At 48.1% G+C, this 17,026-nt stretch overlaps 1 protein-coding gene across 1 annotated transcript in view; it reads left to right on the forward strand.

Moving 5' to 3' along the window:
* Positions 1-13,066, forward strand: part of LOC144159751 (uncharacterized) — an 88,263-nt gene extending 75,197 nt beyond the window's left edge. The window contains exons 10-11 of the mRNA XM_077691446.1: positions 1,077-1,229; positions 12,863-13,066. Coding sequence (XP_077547572.1) covers positions 1,077-1,229; positions 12,863-13,066 — 357 coding nt within the window. The remainder of the gene's footprint in view (positions 1-1,076; positions 1,230-12,862) is intronic.
* The last annotated feature ends 3,960 nt before the right edge of the window (positions 13,067-17,026 follow it).

Raw genomic sequence — 17,026 nt, forward strand, 5'->3', positions numbered from 1 at the left:
AACTTTGGCACGTGTGGCGTTGCTCGCTATAGATGTGTGCGGCGGGTTTTTAATAAATTAATTCGAGAGTCAGGGCTCCTCATGTGGTTATCTCCTGTCCGTCTCGTCTTTCGCGCTGTGATTACATATGCATACTTGCTTGCATGCATGCATACATGCATACGTACGTACAGGTGCCCCCAAAATTAAGCGGAGCACGAGTTGAAGATTGTGAGGGAATTTCTCCGCCATATGCCTAGCCAGCAACCTCTAAGTGACTTTCCCAGAAATTCTTTCTAGAATAAAAGCAGGCTGCACATATTCTATTCATGCTGACAGCCGCATAAAATAGAAATTATTCTAATTTTACGAAGCCGTACTCCTTTGAGAGTAGAAGGCAACGAGACAAACACAAGCGCTCACTGACAACCAAATGATTTATTGCATCGGGGCGCCAGTTTTATACATGCTGGTCGACCACCAAAAACAACAAGGAAGAAAGAAGAAGGGGTAGGGTAGAAGAAATAAGGGAAACCAGCACCAAATTGATTTCCTAAAATACGCACAGCAATGGTGACAGGAGACACGTGCTAGGTTTTGAGATAGTGAATCTCTTTCTCGATCAGCCAGACGCTAGGTGTACTGATGCGATCTTCACTTCGCTGTGCAATGCAAAAAGCCTCGTAATCTCGCGTGCCTTCCGCTCCCGATAAGGGCCCAATATAGTGCATTTTGCAAGCAAAGGCATGCAGTCACAACTGTTGCATTGGCGTGTTCACATAAACGGTCGTTAATGCAACGACCTGTCTGGCCTACGTAGCACTTTTTGCAATTCAGTGGGATGCGGTACACCACTTGAGATTTGCATTGAACATAAGGCCGAGCATGTTTCTTTTCGCAGGTCCGTGCTTCGTTTACTTTTGGGGGCACCTATACTTGCTTACATACACGAATGCATACATGCGCGCATACATGCATACATACAAGTGGGTGCGTAAACGCGATGTGTTTGTTGTGCAAAGCGCGCTCTGTGTTCGCACATTTTACCCGTGCCCGTCACTTGGACGAATAGTTACCGACGCTTCGGTTGCTCGCAGCTGTGCACCACCGAGGAGCAGCCCTATGTGGATCACCTGCGTACCCACGCGGGCGAGAAGGCTGGCGAGGAGGACAAGCAGTTCGTGTTCACCTTCAGCGAAAGCACGTCCCGCTCCATCCTATTTGACAGCGACGCTACGATCCGGAAAAAGGCGAGTGTTTGGCCTGAGGGACTACTCCCCGAAAAAAAAAAAAAAACGTACGGTAAGAGGACGAGAAATCACTGAAACAATCTGTAGGAGTTCAGAGAATTGTCTACTAATGCGTAGCATTCTTAGGCCTCTGTCTGGAGTGGGTGTTCTTTACAGCCACATAGGGCCATTAGTACCGAAACGCAAAACTAAACAAATTGACATCTTCATACATGCTATCGACTATTCTGAATTATAGGCAGTCGGAAATAGACCTACTACTTTTTAGTTCTGAGGAAAATGTACCAGAAGGAGTATTTTGAAGGATAAGTTGAATATCAATGGCCATACACCGCAAGGGCAGGTTTTGAACTTCTTTATTAACGTTTGTTATTAAGCGTACGTTACAATGGCCCGCAATTAATGCATCCGCTTTATCCACGTAAAGCACCGGACTGGCGTGTACTAGCTATAATGGGAGAAAATTTATACAAAATAAGACAAAATATAGCTACAAGAATGGATCCTTTAGGGACTCCTAAATTCCTGATTGGCTGTTACCAATGGGAACAAACTCATTCTGATAATTTTCTATGAATGCCAATTTAGAATCAAATTGTTGAGGGAATCAGGTGCTTTTGCAATATCTATAAAATTTATGCCGCTACACAACCCGTATTTATAAATTTTCGTACTGCATCTAATATCAACGTCGAAATAGCTGTGCTAACTAAAAAGATAATTTGGGTTCCCTTCAGGAAAGCATGGATATTGGCTCTTTTAAGCAAAGCTTTCTAGCTCTACCAGCCAACGGTTCTTTCGTGGCGTGCGGGACAACAAACTCCCAACACGTCGGAGGCGGCTGTTTGGGAAAGGCGGGGGGGGGGGGGGGGGGGTTGCGGGCGGAGGGTTTTACTCACGGAGCACACTAGAGATTGCGCCGCGAATTTACTAAGCGTTGCCCGCGCGGAAGTGCCTCCTATCCGGCGGTGGCGTCGGCGGTACGGCTTTGTCGTCTGCTTTAGCGAAGGTTGTTTTGGGCCAGTTTTGGCGCAGCTTGGCGTCCATTGCGCGGTGCCTTTGCACGGCTTGATTGACTTGACTGAGAGCGACTCCAGTGTAACCTGCAGCCGATGGAGTTAAGCGGTCGTACGGCAAACATGTTAAGGATTCTTTTGCAGGGCAGGTAAACAAAGTGCACAAACCCCATACAGACATCTGGCCGCTAGAGAAACCGTACGTTTTGCACACTGTTTGGCACGAATGGGACTCCATTTTCTAAATTGGCGAATACCAGTTCGGTTGTGTTTTAATAGGTATTACAAAAGCCGAGAATAGCAACATGTTTCTGATGAATAGCGAATATAAAAGTTCCCTCGGCTTTCTCGCAATTCTCAAACTTTCTAAACTAACTAGTCAAATAGGTATAAATGGAAATCACTGAGCTCACATGCCAATTTATTTTGGTGTCTGCGCTTGTATCGCGCGGTGATGTATCCACAAGCTAGCACATCAGGATGGCTAGGTTCCGCTGTCTCAGCCTTAGAAACACGCTCCTCTCCGTGTTCTTTCTTCCGAAGGACGGCCGGGCTACAGCGGTGGCGTTCGCTTCTCTAGCCTGGCCGGGGCCGACGCTGCTGCTGCGTTCGGGACTCCGCGCCCGCGAATTTAAGATAACCGCTGGCATAATCTCTGGTTTCACTCTATGTAGAGCCACGTGTGTGAATTCAAGTGACGTAGCATGGGCAATTGTTGTGGGTGTCGTTTAAAGCTTTGCTTACCAACCACCTTCACAGCGTCGATTGGAGCCAGTCTTTTTATAATTTTTCTATCTATTGATGTATTTGTTTTATACCCTCAGCTGTTTTTTTTCTCTGTGCGCGAATATGCCCGTGAGAAAAATAGCTTTACTATATGGGCGAACACGGGGTATATTTTATCTTTTACCAACCTAGTTGCGTACGAAGAAATGTTAACTACCCCACTAGCAGTCGTGGGAAACCCTGGTAGGTATCTTAGGCCTCGGCAAACAAGCAAGGTGTGGGTCCAACCTTTTGCTGGACGTGCGCCTTTGAAAAAAAGTCGTAGATAAAGCTAAAAAACTTGCATCTTGCTTGAACATTCAGTGCAAAGTCATTTCGCCGTGGAGCATCTAGCTAGAAGTGAAGGCACGGGACGTCTTTCTAAATCACAGTTGCCACGTTCTATTATGGCAGTACGCAAACTGAAAAAAAAAATTAGCAGTGGCTTAGCTCGGCTAGGCCAGGATATATACGTAGCGTGAGCTAAGGTTAAGCTGGTTATTCCTAGGTGTCCTGGTTGTCTAGGATTGGCTGATTATCGGGCTTACTGCTGCTAAAACGATTTCCAATCCAATCCAATCCAATCTAGTCGCGGCGGCGGCTCCGGCGCACCAGCTGTGCGCCGTAGCTGTGCACCAACTGTGCACCAGCTGTGTCACTTCTCTTCGCGCATGCGCACCACGGCTCTCCAGGAGTCACGCGTAACTGCTCAACCTCGGCCAGTGTAGCTCACGCTACAATAACTGTACCCCTGTGAAGTGATGATGTCAGCGTGCTAGGACCTCGGGGTACACGCGAATTAAATCGCGCACGGCCGTCGCCGGTGCTCGCGAACGAGCGAGAAGGGGAAATAAGAGTCGAGGAGGCAGGAGGAGGGGCGGCGCCGGCGGAGGATTTGTTTGTACTGCAATGATCTTGCCTGTATGTGTCAAATTGGGTCAAATTGCTCATGAACAATAGCGTGGATATTTTGACGTAAATGGTCACCCCTGATCCAGCAACAGGGGGAGGCAACCATCTTCGACGGGGAAAGGTTAAGTTAGGACGAGTCAAGGCGGCGGCGACGCTCGCCGAGCGGTCCATGCTTTGGCGCCAACCGTGGTTGCTCAGCATGGCTGGCCGCTTCGGCTGGTGCGCGTCACGTCTTTGTTTGTGCGCGGCCATGCGTAGCATGGAGCGAACGGTGAACTGAGTGCATGACCAGGAAGACGGCGGGAAAAAAATCCGCAGAAATTCTGAGAATGGTCGACCAAAGCGCGAGACACATGGAGGACTGGTGCATGCGATTCGCATGCGACTGATTGTTACGACTGATCGTTAGGACCGGTTTTAGAGTCGTTCGCTGGTCGGAGGAGGCTCACGACGTGCGACTTGCAAGCCAGGTGCAATCGTGCCATCGTTCCGATTGTCGTGTGGCCACACCAATGAGAGCCCGACAGCAGAGAAAGTTAATTTGAAAGCCCTAAGGAGGCGCCAGTGGCAATTCGGAGTATTGTGTGGGCAGCAGTTGTGGGGAGCAACTTCTGAAGCGTTGATACACAGCGCCATCGCCATCGACAGCCATTGGCCTTCGGCTGCGAACCATCTTTACAAACTGAGGTCAGTCTCCTTTGGCTAGCATCATCATCATTATGGATCGTGCTTCACGAGCGCACGCATTGCTTCTTTTTCTTCACCTTACCGCTCGACGTTCCATTAAAGGTAGACCTTGATGGTCGCTTCTCTCCTACCTTGACGCTCGAGTCTCGTCCTTGGGAGTCGACGGATCCCACACCGTGCGCTCTCCGCCTGGTAGACACATGCTGCCATCGGTACCTACAGCATGGACGATCGGAATCATTGGTGCTAAATGTTCCCACACTGCTGTACTGAACATATAATAAAAATGCAACGTATTACGTAATAACACTATTCATTTTCATTTGAAGTTGATAAATGTGCTCTTTTTCTGCTCGGAATTCTCTTGCACATATCCGAATCGGCCGAAGTGCACCTAAACAGGGAAACAACCATGGAGCAAAAACAATGGGCGGAGCGACGCCAACGACGCATCGCACGCGCGCATCAGACCATGTGTCGCAAATTCACCCGTACGACTAGTCGTGGCGACAGCCTTAACGATCAGTCGCATGCCAATCTCATGCTATAGTCGTGCCTGTGTCTCGCGCTTAATGCGTGGCATTTTATGCCGCTTGTCTAGAGTTCTTTACAGCCAAATAGGGCAATGAGTAGCGAAAGAGTTGGGGTTACTTTATTCTCCTCAGTTTTCTTTTGTTTCTTTTCGCTCAGGAATGATATAAATGTACACCATTATAGGGATGAAGTGCCTTTACTTTGCTAATTACGTTTTGTTTCCTAGATGAAAGGATCACCAGGAGTGGTATTTTTATACGAATTTCTAACCAATTTTGCTAATCTATTATCCGCAATTTCATCGTTCTTTCCTGAATTTCTTAGTCTATTTTCCGGGTTCGGGGATAAATTTGTAAGATGCAATTTTTGTTATTTTGTCAGATCTTTTTGTGAAATTTTCATTTTTTCCAAGGACAGCAAACAACCAATTGCGGGGAGGCCACATACAACTTCGTCCGGGCCTTTCTCAAGAACCGCACCGCAACGCTTCGTATTGGCCCCCTCCAGTCTGACCCTTTCCCGACTCCGCCGAAAGGAACACCACAGGGTTCTGCAATCTCTCCACTCCTTTTTAACATAGCCCTTCTTCAACTCCCAGCCCAGCTTTCTGCCATCCCGAACCTTCAGCACGCTTTCTATGCGGATGCCCTAACGTTCTGGACTAACGCAGGATCCCCCGGAGATCAACAAGACATTCTCCAGCAAGCCGTTCATTGCACACTCAGGTACCTGCAGCAGCGTGGTCTGACATGTGCACCACATAAATCCGTCCGCACTCCTCGTTCTTCGAGCCCGCACCCGAGGCCGTCCTCCAAACCCAACTGCGGACCCGTCAGTCACAATCGATTCTACGCCCGTTCCCCAAGTGCCCTCACTCCGTATACTTGGTGTGACGTTCCACGCGGATGGCTCTGGGGCGGCGATTCTCCCACAACTTCATGTCACAGTCACCCAGCTCACACATCTCATCAGAAGAATCTGCACCCAGCGCCATGGCCTAAAAAACCAGACACCTGCCGCCTTGTTCAAGCCCTACTGATCAGCCGCATTACATATGGTACTCCCTACGTCAACCTCAAACCAAAGGAACATGCCAAATTAGACGCCCTTATTAGGAAATCGTACAAAATCGCCCTCGGCCTCCCTGCCTTCACGCCTACTGCCCGCCTTCTGCAATTACTTATCCACAATTCCCTTTATGAGCTCCTCGAAGCACAGCGGGTCCAGCAACTCACTCGCCTTGCCCTCACCCCTACGGGTCGCACAGTACTGCATAAATTAGGCTACCGCACTCCTCTTCCTTTAGACACCCCCCAGGGTATCCCTCCGTCACTCCGCGCTCATATCTTCGTGTCTCCCATCCCCAAACACATGCACCCTTCCTTCAATCAAGGCAGAAGACAGTCCCGCGTCACCCGCCTCCGAGCCGACTACCACAACAAACCGGACACCCGATACACGGACGTCGCTCCGTATACATCCCGCCATGCTCACGCACTGGTTGTCGTCGACTCCAAATCTGTTAATGTTACCTCCCTCAGCATTCTCCACACAAGCACCACGACGGCTGAAGAGACAACCATCGCTCTAGCAGTGACCACGGCTTCCTCTAACTACGTGGCAATCCTCATAGATTCGCAACAGACCCGCCGCGGTGGCTCAGTGGCTAAGGCGTTGCGCTTCTGAGCACGACGTCGCCGGTTCGATTACCGGCCGCGGCGGCCGCTTTTCTGATGGAGGCGAAAAGCAAAAACGCCCGTGTGTACGAGATTTCGGCGCACGATAAAGATCCCCAGGTGGTCAAAATTAATCCGGAGCCCTCCACTACGGCGCGCCTCATCGCTGCGTTGCGTCGGCGCGTTAAACCCCACAATCAATCAATCAGGTTCGCAACAGGCTTGCCGCAACTAATGTACAGGCCGCATCTCTCCCTCAGCGCTGAAGATACTATCCTCAATCAAGGATCCCCTCCCACATTCAGATTGTATGGAGACCAGGCCATTCTTCCCTCGAGGGAAACAAGGCGGCACACGCCGCTGCCCGCGCTCTTACATTCCGGGCGTTTCCGTCGACGGAAGAGGACCTTTCCGAACCCTCCATCTATACCCCGGTCCCTCCCCGATACACTGAAATCCTATAGCATTATCGCCAACTGCGGCTTCAATACCCTCCCCCTCACCCGTCCCTCAGCACACAGGCGGCTCGCATTTGGCGTCGACTGCAGACCAACACGTTGTACAACACCACGATACTGCACTACATCTCTCCCTCCACTTACCCCTACAACTGCCTTTCTTGCTCCGTCCTAAACACTACCTACCACCTGGTCTGGGAATGCCCCTACGCGCCAAACCCCCTTTCTTCCCCATCCCCTGAGCAGTGGGAGCGCGAGCTGGCCAGCTCACGGTGCGAGGACCAAGAAGGCCTCATCACTCGAGCCCAAGCCCAGAAAGCCACCCACTTTTATGCTCATTAAATGTTTTCCAATCCAATCCGAAAATTCTGATTTTTAGAACTTTTGCTCTGCCAAATATCTCTATTTACGCTATTATAACGAATGTAGGTGCTACTTCCGCATAATGTTCATTTTTTGTGGAAATGCTGCGTATTACACGGTCAGCCATTACCGCTAAGTTTTTATACGTATTTGGCCGTTTCTGTCCTGAGTTTCTCTGTTTATTCTTACTTTTTTTTAGGGGAGTGCGGGGGTATGTATAAGATGCATATTTTTGGCTCTGGCAGATAATCTTTGTGGAAATTTTATTTTGCATGTTTTTGTTTTTCTGTGGTTTTTTTCAAAAATATGTTCCACCAAGTATTTCCAGTTACGCTTTTATAACGATTACAGGTGTTAGTCCCGCCAAACCTGCGTTGTGAAACTGGAGGGCATTACACGCGCCTGGCTGTAGGGGCCATAGCTCGGCAAAACTGGATGCCACTCACTCACACTCACTCAAAAAAATATATTTATACTGAAGCACTCACTCGCACTCACGCTCGCCACTCCGCCCTCACCACTCGCTCTCACTCACACTCACGCTCGCCCCTCCGCTCTCACTACTCGCACTCACTCGCACTCACGCTCTCCACTCGTCCCCACCACTCGTACTCACTCGCGCTCACGCTCGCCCCTCCGCCCTCACCACTCGCACTCACTCGTGCTCACGCTCACCACTCGTCCCCACCACTCACACTCACTCGCACTCACGCTCGCAACTCCGCTCTCACTACTCGCACTCACTCGTGCTCACACTCGGCGCTCGTCCCCAACACTCACACTTACTCGCGCTCACTCTCACCACTCCACCCACACCACTCGCAATCACTCGCGCTCACGCTCACCCCTCGTCCCCACCACTCACACTCACTCGCGCTCAAGCTCACTATTCGTCGTCACCACTCGTACTCACTCGCGTTCACGCTCAACACTCCGCCCTCACCACTCGCACTCACTCGCGCTCACACTCACCACTCGTAGTCCCCACTCGCACTCACTCGCGCTCACCACTCCGCCCTCACCACTCGCACTCACTCGCGTTCACGCTCACCATTCGGTGTCACCACTCGCACTCACTAACGCTCACGCTCACGACTCGCATTTCCTATTTACACTCCCTCGCAATCGAACTCACCCCTCGCAATGGCCACTCACACTCACTCGTACTCACCACTCGCTTCCTCCACTCACGCACTCGCCACTCCCATCGCCCGCTTACGCTCACTCACGCTCACTCACAACCGCCACTAATTCGCATTACAACTCGCTTTGTTCCTTTGCAGAACGGGAATTTAATTTTAACTTCGCTTTGTTTGTAAACCAGATGAATCGTTCCATTTTGTGGAGACCTTAAATGTGGCCATATTGACACCGACACCACAGTGATGTCTTTTCATGAAGCGAAAAGGAAATTCGGTGTTTTAAGAGCTTCACATTGGCTATGGGGCGTGCCCCATAACAATCGCTAACTCCGAAAAACTTGATTCAACTGACAAAAAATCAAACTGTTCTCTTAAGAGAATTAAAACTCGAAGCTTTCTCCCGTGCAAACTGAGTCAAAGCCTCAGTTTAAAATCCAAACGGATTCAACAGTGTCGAAATGGCGCAATCGGATAGACGTCGGCTTCATATCGCGGGGGACCCAAGCGCGATTCGCACCATGAGAAAGGTTTTTTTCTTGAGGCGCTTCATGTGCCTTCGCTTATCATCATCATTGCTTTGTGAAACCCACTATAAAGTTGGCTTTCCTGCGGTGCTTTTTACTCAGACGCCGACGCCACCAGTGAGGAATGGAAAGCTTCATTTCAAAAATGGCGAAGCTTGCATTAGGTCGTGTAAGGGTTGAACCACATCGATCTGGGTGATTTCTTTCTATGAAAGCATTGATTGGCCCACTAACACGCATTGCATTATGTTCGAAATTATTTATTTACACGTTGCCAGAATGCAATCCGGGAGTTGTTTTCGAGATGTGCGATTTATGACTCTTCGGAGCACCCAAAGGTAGTCGTGCGTACTAGGATTAGGTCTGAAGCCGGTTAGCGATGGATGAAACCAACCAGTGCGCTCGAGATGGAACTGAAGTCGGTTGTTAATTAATCGGTCGATGACCTTGCACATGATAGGAGGTAGTGAAATAGGTCGCAGATTTTCAGGTTTTCGCGGGCGTCTTTACTAGGCTTCGTGATGGGATGAATGATGGTCGTCTTCAAGTGCTCGTGGACTTGTCCCGTTTCCCATGATTCGTTGACAACACTCAGAAGGGCTTCATGGCCGTGCGTTGGCAGATTGCGGAGATCTTGCCAAGTGATTTTATCATGGCCTGGAGCGGATCTAGATTTGCCTTGAGCGATGGCAACGTGAAGTTCTCCCAGGGTAAAAGGAGTGTTGAGTTCGTCTAGAGGGTGTGGTATGTCTATGTCGGGAAGAGATTTTAGTGCCGTTTTATCCTTCGTAGCATGCGGAAAGAGAGTCTTGATAATAGTTTCTTCTACGTCATAATAGTCAGACTGCAGTCTCATTTGTCAATGATAGGAAGCTTTGCTTTACCGCAAAGGCTGCGAAAGATGCCCCATTATAAGTGAAAAAGGCCTCTCCCTCGTGCCGGAGCCGATGGCAAAGATTTTGCCAGTTTTCACTTTGTAATGTCTTTTGGTAATCGTTGATTTTCTTGTATAGTCGTTTCAGTTTAATGAGGTCAGGGTGACGTTTGCCACGTTCTTGATACTACCTGGTGGGACATTGAGCCGTTCGGAGCAACCTATGCATATGGACATCTGGGTTGTCAACCTCAACAGTGCCGATGACTGATTCGGCAGGAGATGTACGAGCATCGGAGACGTTATGTATAAACACATTAAAGAAGTCAGCACGAGTGAATGCAACCTTGCCTTTGATAGCTTTCCATGCTCTCGCTTGGAACGCGTGGCCGAACTATGTACACTTCGGGGAACAAAGTAGGGCAGTAAGCGGGATGCGTATTGACCGTCTTGACATTGCTTTTGGCGTCACTCGCGAAGTGCTGTGAATGCATATTCTTGTGCCGCCTTTTGGTATCCATTCGGTGCCGTGAACCGTGAATGGCGCTAAAAAAAGGTTACTGCTGATAAAACAATAGTGGCGGAAGCGGTAATACCTTGTGTTATGCAACTACTACGACGGCATGCGCTATCGCAGCGCGTGGTGTGTATGAACACTGAAAGCAAACGTTTTAGTTTTACGGGCCTTCGTGTCTGCGCTGCGCATAAACGGTAATCGTACTCATAAGTTTACTCCTTCCACTGACAAAAAATGTCATGACTTTTTTTATTTCCTTGACTTTTCTTACTGCTAAAATCATTTCTTGCGACGCTTATTCTCCCACGGCTGCCCGAGCGAGAAACCTGTACAGAACGATGGCATGCTGCCTTTCGCGATTGTGGCTGCCCTTCGCGCAGCAGTAGCGGCGCTGCCACTAATTCTTTCCTGCAGCCTTTTGATCCTTTCAGACCCTGCAACTTGCAATTATAACTGTTTCTTAAAAAACTTCCGCTGCACAACGTCGAACCGCACGCAGCGCGTGTGTTTTTACGTGCGCTGAACGTCCGGTCGCGACATCCACGACCCAGAGTTTCTAAGCGGCGGCGAGAGGCGGCGCTGGAGTCGCGCGCAAACTGCAGTGTCCGGTGCGAACGCGGGTTTTCTTCGGCGGCATACCGGGCATACGTCGCGTTGGCGATCGCGGAGGCGGCGGTGTGGCGGCGGCGGTAGCGACCTGCACTTTCTCGTTTCTGCCGACACTTCGTACTGACACTTCGTGCACCAGGAAGCGTCTGGGGCCATTTTGTTTCTGTCTGTCGTGCTGCCACCTCTCCCAACGAAACCGCTGCTGGTTGTGACGGGCAGAGTGCGACCGGGCGCTCTAGCGTCCGCGCTGTAGAGTAAAAGAGAAAAGAGAGGCGCCCAGAAACAAAATGGCTGCGCCAATGTGTAAATAATTATCACGTGGTGCCGACCGACCAATGAAAATGCTGGCGGCACACAACAATCAGAGAAAAGAGTGCCGCTACTCTAAAAGCCTTTATTTAGTAACGTTAGAATTAACCGCGCAGTCGGCACCATAGCACCGCTCATTTCGCGAGTGCACCCGCCACTCACGAGTGGCGAGCGGGGCTCACTACTTGCGAGTAGTGAGTGCACTCGCACTCGTGAGTGGTGAGAGCACTCGCACTCGTGAGTGGTGAGTGGGGCTCACCGCGAGTGGAACTTGCACTCGTGAGTGGCGAGTGGCGCTCGCCGCGAGTGGAACTCGCACTCGCGAGTGGAACTCGCACTCGCGAGTGGCGAGTGGCGTTCGCCGCGAGTGGCACTCGCACTCGCGAGTGGCGAGTGGGGCTCGCCGCGAGTGGCACTCGCACTCACTCGCACTCGCACTCACCAGCCCACAACGATGGCGAGGCTCACTCACCACTCACTCATGAGTGGTGAGTGAGTGCACTCGTGAGTGAGTTTGCCGACCTATGACCTATGGTAGGGGCATTCGGCAAAGAATGCTATGCATTAAAAAAATGGCAGCATCTCCTTTCTGTGCATGATAACGAGGGTACGGAGTACGGGGACTCGAAATGACATCCAAGTTGCGCCCCGAGTGACATCCGATTGGCGCCGCGACCGTCATTCGATTTGAGCCGTAAGTTGCATGTTGATTATTCCCTAAATAAAACTGCAACTCACGGCTCAAACCGAATTTCGCTTGGTTTTCGCTTGATGGTGGGGTGCGCTCGGATGGACGCGGACAGACATTGGGAGGTCCTAAGGTACTCCGCACCATTACAGGCGAAAGAGTAAGCCGTTTGACTCTCGGGTACTAACTGACGAACGTAGCCCAATGGGTAACACGACTAACACTAACTCTGCCGGGTTATTCTGCCGGTGCGTGTGTGATTTTTTGCAATTGTAAATGCTGTGCGTATGCACGCTGACGGACATTGTGCGGTCCTAAGGTACTCCGCACCTAAAATTCCCTAGACCACTGTGAACATCGTAGCGAACGGCATCAGTCAGGCGCTGTCGGTGTACGCGAATGCGGCTCGCTAGCGGAGTGCCAGCACCTGAACCCGAGGCAGATCCGCAAGCTCGGGAGGAATGCCACTTTAACGTCTGCTAATCGATCATTCTTCTGTTAGCTGCTTCATGTGCATCGTTCAGGTGGTTTACGGGATATGATCTGTGGTTGCGTGCAGTACTGCGAGCTCCAACGCATCCTGAGCGGCGTCCCCTACGGAATCGCGCTGTTCGACCTCGAATACGACGCTCTGGAAGGCAGCAACTGCCGGGACTGGAGGAGCAACTTCGCTCGGCTCAACATCACCCGCCACCTGGTCGACCACATGGCGAGACCCAATAGCGGACGCCGGTCGAGTGACGACTGCTTAGCGATTAAGTGAACACGCGACACCAGAAACGGCTTCAGTTCCTGGACGCTTTGAGATGCTAAAGTGTGTGGAGCTTAGAATGAGTGTGGCACTTACTGTACAATACCCAAATAATATGCTGGGCTTATGCTTAGAAGGATCAGTGTTAGCTTTAGGTCTTAGTGTGTAGAAAACCTTCAGAAGCTCGTTTGTAAGTGCCTCAAGAGAGAAACCATTGCGGTAGCGACATGTTTCCAAGTGCGGGCCTTTGTTTGACCTCATGTTCAATTTATTCCGGACTTGTAGGTAACGCGTTACGTGCAATGAGTGACTTGTAACAGGTTATAGTTTGCAAGTAATTTACTTCAATTACGTTCTTGCTGGGATGAAAATCCTTGTAATTCAATTACAATTGTCCAGCAAAGAATAAAAGAATTGATTGCAATATCTCTGGACTTTTTCGTAGGAGGTGGTTAGATGCGCTGGAGTCCCCCAGCTTTGGGCAAAAATAGCCATTGTTGGAAGGGTTACGATACCACTGATCAACGTGCATTTGTTATCATGCTCAAGGTACAGTTCATAAATTGCATGGTGGGAGTGGTCTACGTCATCCATTCAATTGTGGTAAAAATATATTGGGCAGGGGACGCGTTGTCTCAAATAACGACTCCATGAGCACGCAAACAATTTGCTAACTGCAAAACAGGGCATTTGGCCGCCTACTGCCGTAACTATCAATGTACCCTGTTGTTTCATCAGAACCAGAATCAGAATCAGAATAGGATTTTATTAGGCAATCGATAGATTACAAACGTTTTGTATACAGAAGGAGGTCCCATAGTCAGGGACTGAAACGGGACGTCCTATATTAGTGAACATAAGAAATATATTTGAAGCAGCAAACAGTAGTAGCGAAAAACAAATAAAATACATCGCAGGCAACACAAGATATTCCACAACAGAACAGCAAAAAAGCAAGAATTATGGTGAAAAAAAAAGGGTAATTCAATATTTCAAATTGTGAGATCGATACACACAACAGAACAGCAAAAAAAGAAAGCAGAAATTATTCAACAGAAACAGTAATTCAACATTCCAATTGTGAGAGTGACACAAGTTGGAAAATAGCAAAAATGATAGCGCAAAAAGAAACCACAATTATTCGCAGCGATATACAACAACCACCAATGAGGTGATTCATCGGCAGAAGGTTGTGGAAAGCTTGCCATGAAAAAGAGAGGGACAGAAAGTAGAAAGGTCAAGAACGCGAAGAAAAGTAAAAACTATTTAAAATAATGGTGATAGTGGCATGGACGTGAGGAACGTTTTAAGAACTTTTTTGAATTTTCCAATTGATTGGGAAATTTTTATTTCCGGTGGTATGGTGTTCCATAGCCGGATACCGATGAAAAGAGCTGTTTGTTTGCCGTAGTTGGAATGAACTAGAGGTAAAATGAAATTGTGATTACGTGCAAACCTTGTGAAGTTAGTATTTAATAGGTTGCATTCGGGGATTATGAACACAGGAAGCTGATTGTTTATTTGTTTAAACAACAAGATACCTAGCTTGTATTTGAAACTGTTTTTAATATTTAGAATGTTGTTCTCAAGAAGGAGTGTTTTGGCGTCACTGTGGTAAGGACTGCGGGTAAGTATTCTAATACATTGGTTTTGCATAGTTTGAAGGGAGGAAAGGTGGGTGCTGTAGGTATTGGCCCAAGATGAAATTTATATTTATATGGGATTTTATAATTTATAATTTATACGGGAATGAACAAAAGCGTAGTATAACGAAAGTAATGTAGGCCGAGAAAATACATCCTGGGCCTTAATCAAAACACGTATGCCGTACGCTATCTTCCTTCTCAGATAACAAACGTGAGAGTGAAATTTCAAGTGACGGTCCAACTGAACCCCTAAAAAACAGCCTCTTCTTCTGCTTCAATTGCAAATTGATTCAGAAATGCTCGTGGGACATAATTGATTACACGTTGGTGAGAGTGAAAAACAACGAACCGTGTTTTAGTATGATTAATGTGTAGTTTATTATGAGAGCACCATGCTGCCAAGCTTGCCAGGTCATTGTTTATTGATTGATTGTGGGGTTCAACGCGCCGACGCAACGCAGGCGATGAGGCACGCCGTAGTGGAGGGCTTCGGATTAATTTTGACCACCCGGGGATTTTTAGCGTGCGCCGAAATCTCGTACACACGGGCGTTTTAGCTTTTCGCCTCCATCAGAAAAGCGGCCGCCGCGGCCGGGAATCGAGCCCGCGACCTCGTGCTCAGCAGCGCAACGCCTTAGCCACTGAGCCACCGCGGCGGGTCAGGTCATTGTTTAGTTTTTCTGTAAGGGATTGGAGGCATTTATTAGTGTTAATAATTGTTGTGCCATCTGCATAAAGTAAGCAATCTGAAGTATTAAGAGAGTTCGGTAGATCATTTATGTAAATTATGAAAAGAAAAGGCCCGAGAATAGAACCTTGAGGTACGCCTATATTTGTTATTTTGGGCCTAGAGTTAATTCCTGATACACTAACAACCTGACTTCTGTTGAGTAAGTAATTTTTTATTAATAATAGTGCGGGACCAGTTACTCCTATTGCTTCAAGCTTCATAAAAAGAATGTGGTGGTTGATAGTGTCGAACGCTTTGGTGAAGTCTACAAATACAGAGCCTGTGTAGTACCCTCCATCAATTGCTTTCTTCAGCTTATCGGTTAAAGATAACAAAGCGAAGTCAGTGGAATATTCCGCACGAAAACCAAATTGAGAAGGTGTCAGAATCTTAAATTTATTGATGTAATTCGCGATGGGAATTTCAAGTTTTTTTTCAAACACTTTACTTAGAAATTGTAGTATGCATATCGGGCGATAGTTAGATATTATTGCACAGTCTCCCTTTTTAAAGACGGGAACGATTTTACCCCTTTTCAGTTCAACAGGAAAGATGCCAGTTTTGAAAGTTAGGTTGCCAAATGGTTGCCAAAATATCTGAAATAGCGTGCGCAAGCATTTTTATGTGGGTGGGGTAAATACTATCGAGACCAGGGCTTGTTGTTTTCAGGCTACGGATGTCATCATGGACTTCGTGAGATGTGGTCGGAAATAGGTTCTCTTTGGCTCTTAGTTCTTTCAATAATTTTTCAGTTATCCAAAGGCTCTGAAGACTGGCGTATATTTTTTTACATTTACGGTTCTGTGTATGGCATTGAATATGAGAAAACAAAATAGAAGAAAACTCTGAAAATGCTATTTGAGGACCGTCTAAGGGTATCACTGAGGGCCAATCAGTGCGCTCTACAGTATCAGTGAACGATTCCTTGTCGAAAACACCTCGGATGAAGAATTTGCTGGTTGGAATGGTGTTGCTCGTAAAGCGCACGAAAATTGGATAATGATCAGTAATGTCGACATTAAGAACGCCTGCGTCGGGTGCAGGTGACAGATTAGAAAGACTATGATCAATTAGTGTGCCCACACCATTAATGCAGCGAGTGGGAAGGGAAATTAGAGCTCTGAAAAGCGCTGGAGTGATTTAAAGAGCTAGGACAAGAAAGATCAAGTAAGTTTATATTGAAATCGCCCATAATCACTACATTTGTGTCTTCAAGAGATAATGTATGAAAAACTTCATGAAGAGCTCCACAGAAATTAATGACTAACGGTGATGGAGATCGATAGACACATCCAAAGATGAAATTCTTATTGTCAAGGTTGAGAAAATTATGGTTTAGTTGCACCCAGACACTTTCGCAGTCCGTTACATTTAACTCTAAGTCATGTCGACGTTTATACTTAGTTGCAGAGTTGATGTACACGGCTACACCTCCGTGATTGCTATGTGCACGATTCGAGTACTCGGATTTGTAAGAAGGGAAACAGAACAAATTTTTGTCGTCGTCGGAAAGCCAGGTTTCAGATATACTGACAAGAGAAAAAGGATTTTAAACAGAGGAAAGAAGATGCTGTATGTCGTCAAAATGTTTACGGA

Source organism: Haemaphysalis longicornis, unplaced genomic scaffold, assembly GCF_048455015.1.
Source record: "Haemaphysalis longicornis isolate Haplotype H1 unplaced genomic scaffold, Haemaphysalis longicornis Haplotype H1 scaffold_10, whole genome shotgun sequence".
Taxonomy (NCBI): Eukaryota; Metazoa; Arthropoda; class Arachnida; order Ixodida; family Ixodidae; genus Haemaphysalis; species Haemaphysalis longicornis.